At 44.4% G+C, this 16,104-nt stretch overlaps 1 protein-coding gene across 4 annotated transcripts in view; it reads left to right on the forward strand.

Annotated features, from left to right (window-relative positions):
• LOC142564684 (DDB1- and CUL4-associated factor 11) overlaps positions 1 to 16,104 on the forward strand; it is a 118,372-nt gene that overhangs the window by 6,158 nt on the left and 96,110 nt on the right. For 3 of the 4 annotated variants that reach the window (XM_075675831.1, XM_075675806.1, XM_075675815.1), the window contains exons 3-4: positions 1,800 to 1,891; positions 15,620 to 15,715. In XM_075675831.1, coding sequence (XP_075531946.1) covers positions 1,811 to 1,891; positions 15,620 to 15,715 — 177 coding nt within the window. In that variant the 5' untranslated portion in view covers positions 1,800 to 1,810. The remainder of the gene's footprint in view (positions 1 to 1,799; positions 1,892 to 15,619; positions 15,716 to 16,104) is intronic. The other variant, XM_075675822.1, reaches the window with a different exon arrangement.

Raw genomic sequence — 16,104 nt, forward strand, 5'->3', positions numbered from 1 at the left:
TTTCATTTCTCTTTTTTGGGTTTACATGTTTTTATGGTGAGTGGTGGACGTTATTCACATTTGTACTAGTACTCCGCCCCCCTCATTTGCATAGTAGCTACCTTGGGCGCCCCCCCCCCCTCCGAAAAACATCCTAGGTACGTGCCTGTGTTGGAAGAACAGCAAAATTAGTTCGCAATTCTGTCTAGCACAATGCAGGGTTTTGTAATATTCAAAGAAAAACAATGCTAACAAATAAAAAGATAAGCGTATCGTAGGTGCCGAAACCTGTTCTTCATTGCAGTGCATGTTGAGTGCGATCTCATCAAGGTTGTAATCGTAGGTTTATTGAATCTACTTTGTCATTGACAATGAGTAATATTTGCACATGGATGTCCAGTGGGGCTACTTCTCGAAATTTAAACAAATGTTTGTTAACACCTAATTCAATAGAATTAGACCTCAAAATGAAACAGAATGAGTATGAGGCTTCTAAAAAACAATCCAAGAAAGACATATCGCACCGCTGAGGAACCGGGTCCCAGGGGTATCTAGCTTAAAATTATGAAGCCACCATGTCATGATGTGAAAAACATTTGCCAACATTTTTTCTCTTTCTACTGCTATTTAAGTTTCATTGTACAATAAAATTGTCATCCTCCAAACTAAAGTGGTTTAGCACTGGTAATTTCCTTTAGTGGAATTTATGAGTGCCACTAATACATTTGGTTTACTTTTTCTGGTACAAAGAGCATTCCTTATCGCATTTGACCTCAAAATCTGTCACTTACCTGTACAAGCTTCACATCAGAAGTACAAGTAGTCATGCTTATTTCTTTTCAAACATTGTGGTGTGCTCAGTAGCTATGGCATTCTGCTGCTTAGCACATGGTCATGTCTTTGATTCCTGGCTGTGGAGACCGCATTTGAAAAGGAGCACAGTGTAAAAACGCTAAAGTTTTACACCTTGAGTGAACATTTATGGACCCCAGGTAGTCAAACTCTTTAGCCCGCCACGACAGCATCTCTCATAGCCCTCCGTGTTACTTTAGGATCTTAAACCCCAGCAATCAACTAATCGATTATTTTTTATTAATTATTCTGCAACCTTTTCTGTAGCAGTGTCAGTTGACACCACTAGGATCAAAAGGGTTTCGAAGAAGACAAGTGAGATATTTTGTGTCAGTACTCAAGAATGAAGAGGGCTGAGGATATGTAAATACATACAAACTTCAGGAAAATGGCAAGGTCTCATAAGGATACTGGCAAAGAGAAGCATTTGGAAAGAGGCATCCAGCTTTAAATGAAATGGTGTTTATGAACTTCCTGTCGAATGATCAGGTACTCAAAATACAGGATTATATCATCTTGGCCTTACATTCTGATACATCATGTTTGTTTGTTTGTACTGAACAGGTATTGGCAGCTCAGTTTGGACTTATTTAGAGCCTTTGTCATAAGACCATCTGTCAAGGGAGCGTAGTTACAGCTAAAAAAATCCATTGCGGTGCTTTTTTGTCACTTCAAATTATTGTCACTGTAGAAAAATTACACATTTAGGAAACCTATGGAATTATTGGCCAGATGTTGCCAGCCAGCATACTAGTATGTTGTTTGTGTGGTGCATTTTACTGAAGCTTAGCACAGCCATCACAGTATTCTGTGTTTTACTTTACATTGTGATTGTCATGTAAAAATGTCATAATATATCCTCAAGTAACATAACATGACTTGAATTGAACTTGCATAGAGCAGTTAATTGCTCTTGTAGAAGGCTTTTTGGGAGTCACAGTTAATGCATGTTAAATTTATGCCAACAGATACACTTGACATGGGTCGAGGTCTGATGTCAAGGAGATGTTATTTTCAACTTGTTTCAGCTGCTTCATCACCAGACAACTCAAGGATCCTAGTAAGTTTACTACTTGGCCAACTACATGTGTGTAGGTATATGTGTTGTTGCTGACTGTGTGACACATTAAGTGTGTGGCAGCTTAACTTACTCTAGCTCACAAATTTGTACTCTAAATTTCAAACTGTGCACATCAAGGGAGCAGGTTGGTTCTCTGGACTGCTCTTTTTAGTGGTTGAGCAGATGCTGAAGTGTGCCATGTGCAGAACACTCAACCGTGAGCAGATAAGGAAGTGGCATCTCCATTTCACTTTCATCCTAGCTAAGCTGCATGCAACATAATGCGTTTAGTGTGATCATGAGTCAAATTGCATGGCTGGATTGTAAGCCCAGGCCACTGCTACATTCAGACATCACAACACCGAAAGTGTTTTAAACGAGTACTGAAATGGCATTTTCTACATCTTTTTTTTTTCAATTAAGTTTTGTATAATCTAAAGAAAAAATATTGGCATGTGCCAGAGTGCCCTAAATAATTTGCTATCTTGATTCAGTGAACCAGTTTCAGTTTCGGTACTTTGTTGTTGGGTGCGTCACGATGTTCTGATACATTGACTAGTTCCATTCCTCTGAACGCTGTGGCTGCCACACGGGAGCTTAGTCAGTATAATCGCATGCAGCAGTCTGTTTTGAATGAGCAAGCCCATTATGCATAGCCTTATTACTACATGATGTTAGCAAATTTTGATCATGACATCACGATAACATTGATGTTGCCATGTTTGGCATTTCAAAACAATGTTAGTATCAGTTTAAAATATCTTATGTGCCAGAACTCTATGGTAGAGTTTCTGCAACTTGGAAAATATGTGTCAGTGCACCTTTAATGCAAACCATTAAGATGCTGTGTTAAGCAATGACTAACTCCTGTGAATAAACTGTTTGTTTTTATTCATTGAAGTAATGTCTTAATATGCTATCCATATGACAACAGAGGCCAACATACAGTAGAACCTCGTTCATACGTTTTGGAAGAAACGTACTAACCGGCAAAACTTAGCATGCGAAGTAACTAAAAAAATTTGACCTTCTCAACTATTGTTCACATCTACGTAATACGAAGCGTCACGCGGATCGTTGCGGCACGAGACGCCGAGGCGCGTCGAGCTGGCGGTGCTCCGGCGGCCCGAGGCTCGTTTTGTGGTGTTTAAAGAGGGCGACGGCAAACCGCAACGAACTTGAGCTTGTGGGCGACGCCGGATACCACCGAAGCGAAACGTAATGCCCACATCACACCTCCTGCAGCAGGGAACGGCGGTGTGCTTGGATTGTCGCCTACTAATAGGGTGCAGTACGCTACCAATGGTACTACGCCACACGCGCTGTAAAACAGATAGGTGAAGATGCTTACCGCAGTAGGTTTGGCGGCGATAGCTGCAAATGCGGCGTGCAACGACCCGGGCGGAGATTTGCTGGCACCGGCATAAGAAACTGTGCGCGCCGTCGTTTTCACGTGAAACGGGCGTTCTCAATCGCGCATGCCTCGCACTTCCTTTTTTTTTTCTTTTTTTGTTCTCATGGGATCTAGCGGCCCGAAAACGTAAACGATCGCAGTCTGTAGCAGGGAAGGGGGGCACGTTTGTTATCGCCTATCAAAAGCGTACGTTACACTTCCGACGGCGCCACCTGCTGTGAAACAGATAGGCGAAGATGCTTATCGCAATAGGATTGGCGGTGATAGCTTTGAATACTGCGTACGACGACCTCGGAGATTTTCTGGCATCGAATGGAGAAACTGAGTGCGCGCCAGCGTTTTCACGTGAGACGGGCCGGCCAGTATTGCGATGAAGCTGCCGCGGCGGGCAGCTATTAGAGAGTTTTAGTTTAGGGGACGCAAGCGGCTTGCGTACGCAAGAACTAAGGTCGACGATACTGCGCATGCGCAGACCGCTACTTCTACTTGCGTCCTTGGGTTGTTTGGTCGACCGAAAACATTGCTGCCCCTAAGTGGTCATGTTACCCATGGGACTCTCGCGCTGTAGGAGAACTTACGAGTAGCTAGCTGGTATATAATCTAATAAATCTTTCACCAAGTGTCAACAGACGTCGTTTTTATATATATTATAGCGGTTTAGCGTGTCCGGTATTCGGATAAACGCAGTTGAGGCGTTGGGGCGGAGCCATAAACGGGAGCGTTTATGGCTCTTGTTTAAACGGACAAAAGCAGCTAATATTGCTGTAACCAAGTCTATTCTACTTCGCTGCTGGCGTAAATTTTCGGCACTGGCGTAATTGTGTTGCTGCCGAAAATTTATACCCACAGCAAAGTAAAATACACTTGGTTACTGCAATATTAGCTGTTTTTGTCTGTTTGAGCTTAGCGCCACCAGGTTGCTGCACCATGCAGGCCGCTCCCGTTCATGGCTCCACCCCAACGCCCCAGCCTGCGTTTACCCGAATACCGTTCACTCTAAACCTCTCCATTGACTGCTTTTAATAAGAATAGTTTTATGTACTTTACTTCATTTGCTTGATTTCATGTTTTAAAAAATGATAACGCAGCAAAGATCAGATGTTGATGACGCTGCGAGCGCATGTGACCTCACTGCGGCTTGCGTTTGGGGCCGCTAACCTATAACGTGTTTCTGCTTGCGTACGCAAACGCACACAAGCGCTAGGGGCCCCAACGCCTTGCGTCCCCTAAACTAAAGCTCTCTATTAGCGGCGAGAATTAGGGTGCCTCGATCCGCGCTACTAGGAGGCGGCGCTGACATCGAGGCACCCTAGCGAGAATTTGGAGTAGCGCCCTTTCGCGAGTGACGTCATGGCCAGGGCGCCGCTCGCTCTGGCTCGCTCGGCTGCCGCGCGCGCTCGTTCCCTTCGTGTATGCCTGGGGCATGGGCCTCGAGCTCCACCACTGGAAAAGCTGGCGCCACCGTCGGCGTGATGTGCTATTAGGTATCACGTGGACATAGCGGCCGCGTCGGCTGCTTCGGGAGCGCCGAAGCGAGCTGAAAAGAAGAGTTTAAATTCCCTCGTACGCTGCAGTCTTCATTTAGTGGCAAGATTTTCCCGCTTCGAGTGTCCCCTTTACAATGCTTGAAAGCACTACAATAGGTAGTCGCTGCCTTTGAAGGCGCGCAACATGGTAGGCTACTGCTCCGTGCCGCAGTGCCGGACGTATGTAACGGAGCCCAGTGTCAGCCTTATTCACACGTAGCCACAGGACAAGAAGCTGCGTGAAGCTTGGCTCTCGAAGCATAAAACCGGCGAACAGCCATTGGCTACAACTCGGGTATGCAGCAAGCACAGACGCGAGGAAGATTTCTGCTATGGCGCCGGGTCTGCAATGTTCGTAAAACGCGCACTGAGACGCCTGCCCGAGTCCGCTGCCCGACTAATGTCATGACGGTTTGGTCTATGAACTTGTCTATAGCGTGGCAAACAAAACATTTTCATCGATCGATTTGAGCCTTGCATCTGGTACACTGGTTCCGTATCTAGAGTGGAACGTGCTTAAAAACCCATATGGGAGCGACCATTTTCCTATTATCATAAAATCAACAAAACATGATCAATGCTCCCCATGCATCCCCCACTGGATAGTCGAGTCAGCCGACTGGAAACATTATAAAGAACTTACCCGCATGACCTGGGAAGACATCTCTGCACTTTCTATTGATGACGCCGTGGCATATCTGACAGCATTTATAGTTGATGCGGCGTCACTGTGTATCCCCGAATCAAATGGATCATCCACTAGGCGACGTGTTCCCTGGTGGAATGCGGAGTGCAAAGAAGCTCGTAAAAATCAAAATAAGGCTTGGAGTCACCTTCGCGAATCTCCAACTGCCGAGAACCTTATCAATTTCAAGAAAATAAAGTCACTAGGTAGAAGAACGCGCCGCCGGGCCAAACGGGAAAGTTGGCAAAAATACATCAGTAGCATCAGTTCATATACAGACGAACGGAAAGCCTGGAATAGGGTCAGCAAAATAAAAGGCCGTGAAACTCACCCTCTACCTTTAGTAAACACACAAGGAGACACTATTGAGGACCAAGCTGATTCGCTAGGGGCACATTTCCAGTACATCTCGAGCTCATCCCATTACTCAGATACATTTCTAAGATATCAGCGACAAGCGGAACGCCAGCCTCTGAACCGGAAAGGAAATAAAAATGAACCTTACAACCGGATATTTAACATGGTCGAATTGCAGGCAGCATTGGACTGTTGCAATAAATCAGCTCCTGGAGGCGATCGAATAGTTTATGAGATGATAGAACACCTACACGCCGAAACACACAAAACACTACTAGCACTCTTTAATTCCATATTCTCTGCCAGTTACATTCCATCTGCCTGGAAGCAAGCAGTCGTCATTCCTATTCTCAAAGAGGGCAAGGATCCAACTTTGGTCTGCAGCTACAGGCCTATAGCCCTGACAAGCTGCCTATGCAAACTCTTTGAGAAAATGGTAAACAGACGCCTAATTCATTATCTCGAGAGCAACAAAATACTAGACCCCTTGCAGTGTGGTTTTAGGGAGGGTAGATGTACGACAGATCACCTTGTCCGTATGGAGGCGAATATCCGAGATGCCTTCGTGCACAAGCAGTTTCTATTAGCCGTATTTTTAGATATGGAAAAGGCATACGACACAACCTGGCGTTATGGAATTCTTCGTGATCTGGCTTGTATGGGTGTCAGAGGCAATCTCTTGAATCTGATCCAAAGCTACCTCTCTAATCGTACGTTCCGTGTGAGGGTTGGTAAAGTGCTATCTCGTCAATTTAAGCAGGAAACAGGTGTGCCACAAGGAGGTGTACTGAGCTGCACGCTCTTCATCGTAAAAATGAATTCCCTCTATAGCGTCATACCACGAACAATGTTTTATTCAGTGTATGTGGATGACGTACAGATAGGATTTAAATCATGCAATATTTCTATCTGTGAGCGACATATACAGCTTGGTCTAAACAAGATATCTAAGTGGGCTGACGAGAATGGTTTCAAGTTAAACCCCCAAAAAAGCACATGCCTTCTATTTTCTAAAAAGAGAGGTATATTACCTGATCCTGCTATCTATCTTAATGGACAACGGCTACCTGTCAGCCACGAACATAAATTTTTAGGAATCATCTTAGACACGAAACTAACATTTGTCCCTCACCTTAGGTATCTGAGAGCGAGATGTCTGAAGACAATGAATTTACTAAAGCTCTTATCCCGCACATCTTGGGGAAGTGACCGGAGGTGCCTTTTGAGCCTCTACAAAAGCCTTATACGGTCCCGCCTCGACTATGGAGCAATAGTATATAACTCTGCTGCGCCTAGTGCTTTAAAGATGCTAGATCCCATTCACCACATGGGTATACGCCTGGCTACAGGCGCTTTTAGGACAAGTCCCGTAGAAAGCCTGTATGTGGAGTGTAATGAATGGTCATTACATCTCCAAAGGACATATTTAACTTTTTCCTATGCTCTCAAGGTCAAATCAGATGTTCAGCATCCATCTCACTCATCTATTCATGAAGTGTCTACAGCCAGATTATTTCGTAACCGCCCAGCTATTACACCTCCGTTGAGCCTTCGTTTGACAACACTGGCAGAAGAAACAGGCGTCTTAGTCCCAGAGAATGTCCTAATGGCACCCACTCGCCTGCTCCCACCATGGGAATGGCAGACCATTGAATGCGACGTCTCTTTTGTAGAAATATCTAAGAGGGCACCAGAAGCACATATACAATTCCATTTTCGTGAACTTCAGGAGAAGTACTCCTGTACAGAATATTATACAGACGCTTCCAAGTCCTCTAAAGGAGTTTCCTATGCAGCTCTGGGACCTTCATTTTCAGTATCTGGAGCACTAAATCCACACACAAGTATATTTACAGCTGAAGCCTACGCTATACTCTCGGCTGTTCAAAACATAAAGCTCACAAAACTTTCTAGGGCTATTGTATTTACAGACTCATTAAGTGTAGTCAGAGCCCTACTTAGACCAAGAAAATATAAAAACTCAGTTTTTAGTGAGCTGTACAGTCTGTTGTGCTCCCTATATATGTGCAATCAAGTGACAGTGATATGCTGGGTACCTGGTCACAAAGGTATAGAAGGCAACGAAGCTGCTGACGAAAGCGCTGGGTCAGTAACTTTTAGCGATGCAGATTCAAATATCCCCATCCCTGCCACAGACCTAAAGCCTTTTCTACGCAGTAAATTGCGGAATCATTGGCAAGGCGAATGGGATAAGCAAGCAATGAATAAGCTTCACATAATAAAACCAAAATTGGGGAACTGGATAAATGGGAAAATAGCAAGGTACAAGGAGGTACTTCTTTGCCGATTACGGATAGGCCACACATATGGCACCCACTCTCATCTCTTGACTGGGGGCGATCCTCCAACCTGTGTTAAGTGCGGCAATAATCTCACTGTCCTCCATGCTCTTATTCAGTGCCCTGAAATAGAAACAGAGAGGAAAAAGTATTTCCCTGCTGCATATCGCGAGAATTTACCCCTTCACCCTGCATTTTTTCTTAGCGATGAACCTCTTTTTAATCTCCAAACAGTCTTAGAGTTTTTAGCCGCAACGGACACCCTGAAAATCATTTGGCCAGGCAACTTTTAAGCACACGACTAGCAGCCCTGCATTCAAGGGCTCTCTTTAAGCTCTGGAGTCAGTGTTATGGTTTTATTACATCATCTTTTAACGAAAGCCCATTGCAATAGCCCACATCACATCCTAGTCACCGTCATTATTTTACCACCTATATATTCCACTCCACTTACAGCATAAGTCTTTTTTAGGCCCTTTTACAGCCATATCACATCTACCATGATGAGTTCATTGTGCATGTCATCCACAATACATCGTCAACATTACCACATGTCATGGCGCTCTTTGGTCAAACCTGGCCCTTGCGCCATAAAACACCACACATCATCATCATCAGTTTAGGGGACGCAAGCGGCTTGCGTACGCAAGAACTAAGGTCGACGATACTGCGCATGCGCAGACCGCTACTTCTACTTGCGTCCTTGGGTTGTTTGGTCGACCGAAAACATTGCTGCCCCTAAGTGGTCATGTTACCCATGGGACTCTCGCGCTGTAGGAGAACTTACGAGTAGCTAGCTGGTATATAATCTAATAAATCTTTCACCAAGTGTCAACAGACGTCGTTTTTATATATATTAGAGCGGTTTAGCGTGTCCGGTATTCGGATAAACGCAGTTGAGGCGTTGGGGCGGAGCCATAAACGGGAGCGTTTATGGCTCTTGTTTAAACGGACAAAAGCAGCTAATATTGCTGTAACCAAGTCTATTCTACTTCGCTGCTGGCGTAAATTTTCGGCACTGGCGTAATTGTGTTGCTGCCGAAAATTTATACCCACAGCAAAGTAAAATACACTTGGTTACTGCAATATTAGCTGTTTTTGTCTGTTTGAGCTTAGCGCCACCAGGTTGCTGCACCATGCAGGCCGCTCCCGTTCATGGCTCCACCCCAACGCCCCAGCCTGCGTTTACCCGAATACCGTTCACTCTAAACCTCTCCATTGACTGCTTTTAATAAGAATAGTTTTATGTACTTTACTTCATTTGCTTGATTTCATGTTTTAAAAAATGATAACGCAGCAAAGATCAGATGTTGATGACGCTGCGAGCGCATGTGACCTCACTGCGGCTTGCGTTTGGGGCCGCTAACCTATAACGTGTTTCTGCTTGCGTACGCAAACGCACACAAGCGCTAGGGGCCCCAACGCCTTGCGTCCCCTAAACTAAAGCTCTCTATTAGCGGCGAGAATTAGGGTGCCTCGATCCGCGCTACTAGGAGGCGGCGCTGACATCGAGGCACCCTAGCGAGAATTTGGAGTAGCGCCCTTTCGCGAGTGACGTCATGGCCAGGGCGCCGCTCGCTCTGGCTCGCTCGGCTGCCGCGCGCGCTCGTTCCCTTCGTGTATGCCTGGGGCATGGGCCTCGAGCTCCACCACTGGAAAAGCTGGCGCCACCGTCGGCGTGATGTGCTATTAGGTATCACGTGGACATAGCGGCCGCGTCGGCTGCTTCGGGAGCGCCGAAGCGAGCTGAAAAGAAGAGTTTAAATTCCCTCGTACGCTGCAGTCTTCATTTAGTGGCAAGATTTTCCCGCTTCGAGTGTCCCCTTTACAATGCTTGAAAGCACTACAATAGGTAGTCGCTGCCTTTGAAGGCGCGCAACATGGTAGGCTACTGCTCCGTGCCGCAGTGCCGGACGTATGTAACGGAGCCCAGTGTCAGCCTTATTCACACGTAGCCACAGGACAAGAAGCTGCGTGAAGCTTGGCTCTCGAAGCATAAAACCGGCGAACAGCCATTGGCTACAACTCGGGTATGCAGCAAGCACAGACGCGAGGAAGATTTCTGCTATGGCGCCGGGTCTGCAATGTTCGTAAAACGCGCACTGAGACGCCTGCCCAAGTCCGCTGCCCGACTAATGTCATGACGGTTTGGTCTATGAACTTGTCGATGCTATAGATACTGGCAAGTTCACTGGAGTGGAAAGGGAGTGGTAAGAAGCACATTAAATGAAAGCATGGCATATGGTCATGTTTGTGTTAAGAATTAATGCACTGGATTACGAAAAAGCAGCGGGAAATCGCACACTGAGAACACCGATAAACATACAGTACGACGCAACTCGAGAAATACTATTGAAACGTCCAAGAATTTAAAAGAAAAAAAATATTGAATGGTCACGACGGCACATCACAGTCCCCGTAGGCATCGAAGTCTCCACAATGAAATTATTTTTGAACAGCTCTGATAGCGCCCATGCAACAATGGTTGCTTGTATACTGTCAAATGCTCATATTCTGTGGCCTAAAGCTCATGGCACAGTGCGAAAACGCGCACGCGGCGAAAGTGAAACAGTGCGCGGACAAGCATGAAGACGCACAGTCGGTGGCTGCGAATCTGTGCGATCGCTGCATTGAGGCTTCATTCTATTAAGCTCCACTTAGTTATACAAACACCATAAAAACATATTTCACATAGTTTGCTCTCAGCGTTTGCCTACCTTTTACGCAAGAAGCCGGTTCGGGAGACTCCATCGCGGCGACCACGCGCAATGGTGTTCACTGTACGTATTCGGTAAAGAGATAGCGTCTGTAAACGATTCTGTGCCTTCAGTTTGCCCAAGATTATTATTTAGACAGTAAAAAACTTCTCTTGTTTCGAAAGAACTTACAGAAATGTCCGGGAGAGCTTGCGTGTGGTGTTTTCAGTGAGCGCTGACAGCAAAACCTATGAGGAGCGCGCCGTATGATCCCTCATACTACGCCAGCAAGGCGCTTCCGATAGGTGGCGACTCCGTAACTCCTCGCTGCCAATTAGCCCCAAGAACGACCTAGAGGGGCGCTGCGAGCGCCGCTCACATGACGTCAGGGCATGGACTCTCGCCTGTCATCTGCTGCAGTTCGGGCGGTGTCCGGACGCCTTCTGCAGTGTTTCCGTTTGTTCGCTCTCGTTCCCAATGCTTGTATACTTATGACGGGCCCCTCAAATATATATTTTACGATGTCTTCGTTCGCGAAAATGTAATCAAGGAGCTTATTTCCTAGACGACAATATATTTCCCAAAGGCAATGCTATTGTGCCACCTGAGGGAGCTCAGACCAGCCCATTACGGGTTTCTCATGCGCGGATCTACACTTTCCAGTGGTAGCTCATGTGCATAATAAAAGCATAGACTCAAAACCACAGCACATAAGAATCTATTTAAGATTCCATACCCACCATGGTGCAATATGCTTGTCACAAATAAACGCTGACTATATATGACTTCTACAACATTTATCTTTATTTTAACCCACTAAAACATGTTTGCTCACGACGAATAGTTCACGGTATAATATCAAATTTTTCTATTTCTTCACAGAAACCCTGGGCAATAACACGAGGACTTAACTACCACTGCAGTTTAGATTCGGCCAGCACCACTTGCGTTTTTAACTGGTTCTCAAAATTAGGCCGTCCTTCACCGGTTAAATTTAAGTGGCGGTAACTTGAAGCAAAGCTGATTGAGGTTTACAGTTGTTTGCAGCACACAGACAGGAATGTACCAATATTGATTCCCTTTCCGTGCTACATGTTCAACTCACTTGAGCAATTTACTGGTGCTTCTTACTTGAGAAACAGGCATGATGAATCTGTTTGGAGAACTGACACAGGCTGCTGCGGTCAAATATTTGAGTGAAATATGCCTTTCGGGCCGGTTCGCTGCAGCCAGCAAAAAGCCTAAGGCCCATTCATTAGTGGTGTTGCACATATTCAAGATATCATTGTTCCCCAGTAGAGGCCAAGTGTTCATGTGAGACTTGTGGTGTCTTCTTTAAGCGGCCGGTACGCGACGCTTTCTTTTATGCACTGACGAAGCAAATAGTTTCTGTGTAATTAAGCAACGCAGGATCGAGACATGTTCAGGCAGGATGTGTTTGTATTTTCCATTTCAACGCAGTCTAAGCTGCACTGTAGTGCCTCGAGTATGCTATAGGCATTGTAATTGGAGCTGTAAAGAGCTACTTCATGGTTTCAATTCGAAGTTGTAGTGAAATGCTGTGTTTCGTGAACAAAGCGCGCCTCGCCATAATGACAGTCGGTTGCTTCCGTTGCTGGAGAGGTGGGCCATATCATCAATAAAAGCTACTGAGGGCCATCATGACACATTTCATCGCTTGCAGGTTATTGCATGGTTCTCAATCTTAACCACGAAATTTTCTTTTATGTGATTGCTGTTATGGTGTTCGTGAAGTATATATATACTATACACAATGCGCCGTCGTGTTAACAGCCAATACGTTTCTGGGTGCCCATTTCAGAGAACGGTGAAAGTAGTACCAAACCTTTTCACACAATATGAGCGCCTCTCTCTTCCATTTAGGCCTTAATACAGTTGCCACATTTGACTAAAACAACTCACCAGAGGGATAAGAATTATGATGAAAGCTTCACCGGGCAGTGCCCTTCTAACACGGATTTATAATGTTGACACCAAATATCAAGGTATTTCTTCCATGTAAAATGCTATGTCTCTTATACTTAAGTAATAAGGGAATATTAAGTGTTTAGAGGAGCATCATAAATAACTTTGCGTGTTGAACTTGCAGACATTCTTTTTAAGCAAAATTTATGAACAGACAGGGTGCATATATGCATTGCAAGACCAGTAGACCCCTTCAGCGCTACATAGCTTGCGATGGAAGAAAAATCTTGGTATTTGGTGTCAACATGTTATCCGTGTTAGAAAGACACTGCCCAGTGAAGCTGTCATCATGATTATTATTACTCTGGTGAGTTGTTCTAGTAAAATATGGCCACTTTATTAATGCATAAAAGAAATAGACATGCATTTCGTATGAAAAAATTAGCTGCTACTTTCACCGCTTTCGGAAACGGGCTCCTATAAAATGAATTGCTTATGGCTGCTAACTTGATGGCGCGTCATATATAGAGTATTTACGTATGTGGCTAAAGTTAATTCACAAATACCATAGTAGCAATCACCTGAAAGAAAAGTTTCATGGTTAAGATCGAGAGCTAATCAATTGCAAGCGATGAAATGTTTCACGGTGGCCCTCAGTAAGCTTTATCGAAAATATTGCACACCCCTCACGCAACGGTAGCAACCGACTGTCGTTATGGCAAGGCACGCATTGTTCGCAAAAGCCATCAGTTCACTACAACTTCGAATTGAAACCATGAAGCAGTTTTTTACAGTGCCAATTACAATGCCTAAAGTATACTCGAGGTACTACAGCGCAGCTTAGGGTGCCTAGAAAAGGAAAATTCAAGCACCTTCTTCCTCACCATGTCTCAATCTAGCGTTGTTTAATTATAAACGGATAACTATTCGCTTCGTCAGTACATAAAAGAGAACTTTGCTAACCTTCATTAGGAAGACATCACAAGCTTTGCATATTTCACTTGATTTTTTACCCTCCAGCAGCAAATTATGATAACTTCAATATGTCCCATACTACTAATGAATGACGTTTCGGCTTCTTTCTGGCTGCAGCCATACGGCCCATAAGGCATACTTCACTAAAAAATTTGGGCCGAGCAGCCTGTGTCAGTCCGCCAAACAGATTCGTCATGTATATTCCTCAGGCAACAAACACCAGTAAATTTCTCAAGTGAGCTGAACCTCTAGCACGGAAAGGGGATATATATATAGGTACATTCCTTTTCGCATTCTGTTAACAGCTGTAAGCCTCAATTAGCTTTACTTCAAATTACCGCCACCTAACATAAACATGTGAAGAACCGCCTAATTTTGAGAAGCAGTTAAAGAAGCAATTGGTGCTGGTAGAATCTAAACTGCAGTGTTAAGGGCTTGTGTTACTGCCGAGCGTTTCTCTGAAGAAATGCGAAAATTCAATATTATATCATGGACTACCCGTCGTCAGCAAACCTGTTTTAGCGGATTAAAATCAAGGTAACTGTTTTAGAAGTCATATATAGCCAGCGTTTGTGACATATTCGTTGCACCGCGGCATGGATGTTATCATAACTGTATTCTTATATGCTATGTTTTTGCAGTTGTCGATCCGCTCATGAAAAACCCGCAGTGGGCCGGTCTGCACTCCTTTGGCTGGCACTCCAGCATTGCCTTTGAGAACTGTATTGTCGTCTAAGAAATAAGTTCTTTCAATAAATTCTTGAGAACAATGCGAACAAAGACATCTCAAAAATATGTTTGAGACGATCGCCATAAGTATACAAGCAGGGGGAATGAGAGCGAATGAATGAAAGCACTGCAGAAGGCATCCGGACATCGCCCGAACTGCAGCAGACGACAGGCGCGAGTCCGTGCCCTCACGTCACGCGAGCAGCGTTCGCAGCGCCCCTCTAGTTCACGCTGTGGGCTAATATACTGTTCTCGATCGTGCATGCTTCGCGCATTTTCTTGTTTACATGGGATCTAGTGGCCAAAAACGTATCGTACAGTTGCAGTTTGATGATGAACTGAACATTGGTGCCGAAAAATTGAGTTTTCCGGGAACGTATGAACCGGTAAAAAATGAGCATAACTCATTTGGGCCATTTTTTGTGTTCTCGATTGCAAATGTTGGCGCCAGGAAAACGTACGTAACAGGAACATATGAACGAGGTTCTAATGTATATACTCTGGTTACCCATAGGGAAGGAAAAGTTAGCAGTGTGTGTGTGTGTGTGTGTGTGCGTGTGTGTGTGCGTGTGCGTGCGTGCGTGCGTGCGTGTGTGTGTGTGTGTGTGTGTGTGTGTGTGTGTGTGGTGTGTGTGTGTGTGTGTGTGTGTGTGTGTGTGTGTGTGTGTGTGTGTGTGTGTGTGTGTGTGTGTGTGTGTGTGTGTGTGTGTGTGGTCACTGCAGTGAGGCTCAGTGGTGGAGCATCAGTAGGATGAACTGCAAAAATGGTCTAATAAAACTGTACCAGTTTGCAAGGTATTTTACTGTTCATAATATTAATAATAATTAAACTATGAAACTCTCTAACTGGAACCATCTATGGTGATTTATAGTTTAGCCTTAGTCATAGCTTTGCCATAGCCATATAACCATAGCTTAGCTATAGCTTTACCTTTTGGGGTCTTTCTTTTCTTCTTGTTTTTTTCCAAAATGTAGCCTCATGTTCTTCTTTTTTTAGGGTAAGGTACATAGCATGTTAAATACCTAAATGCATGACGTTTGCTGTTAGTATCTCAAATGATATTTGCAGTCTACTTTCGACCTTGTCTGACTAAAAAAAAAATGTGTTTTGCTTTCACAGAAAAATGATCTTTACGAAATTCTCAAGCAGCACTCGGGCTACAATAACCAGGCACAACGAGAACAAAGTACTTCAATGGCTTCACTGCTTCGGGAGGCAAGCACCCTTTCCCTATCATTTGCTGTTTCCTTATTTTGTTTGAATACATACAGTTCATTGGAGCCAAAACAACTTGCTCTGTATTTTATATCAAAGCATCAAAGTGACATGCTGGCATAGCTTACGCAGCTGTTGGTCCCTCTTTCTCTAAATCTGATATATTGCAACCCCAAACAAGTATCTTTACTGCAGAAGCATATGCAGTATTGTCTGCAGTGAAACATAAAGAAAAAAGTAAAACTAGAAAAGGCAAGAATATCCACTGAATCGTTATGTTTTGTAAAAGCATTAATGTCTTTATAAAAGCAGAACAATCCTGTTTTTATTGAGCTTCACTTTTGTGCAATATTTATTCATCTCTTAGACATGTTGTAATATGCTGGGTT

Source organism: Dermacentor variabilis, chromosome 1, assembly GCF_050947875.1.
Source record: "Dermacentor variabilis isolate Ectoservices chromosome 1, ASM5094787v1, whole genome shotgun sequence".
NCBI classification, from domain to species: Eukaryota; Metazoa; Arthropoda; class Arachnida; order Ixodida; family Ixodidae; genus Dermacentor; species Dermacentor variabilis.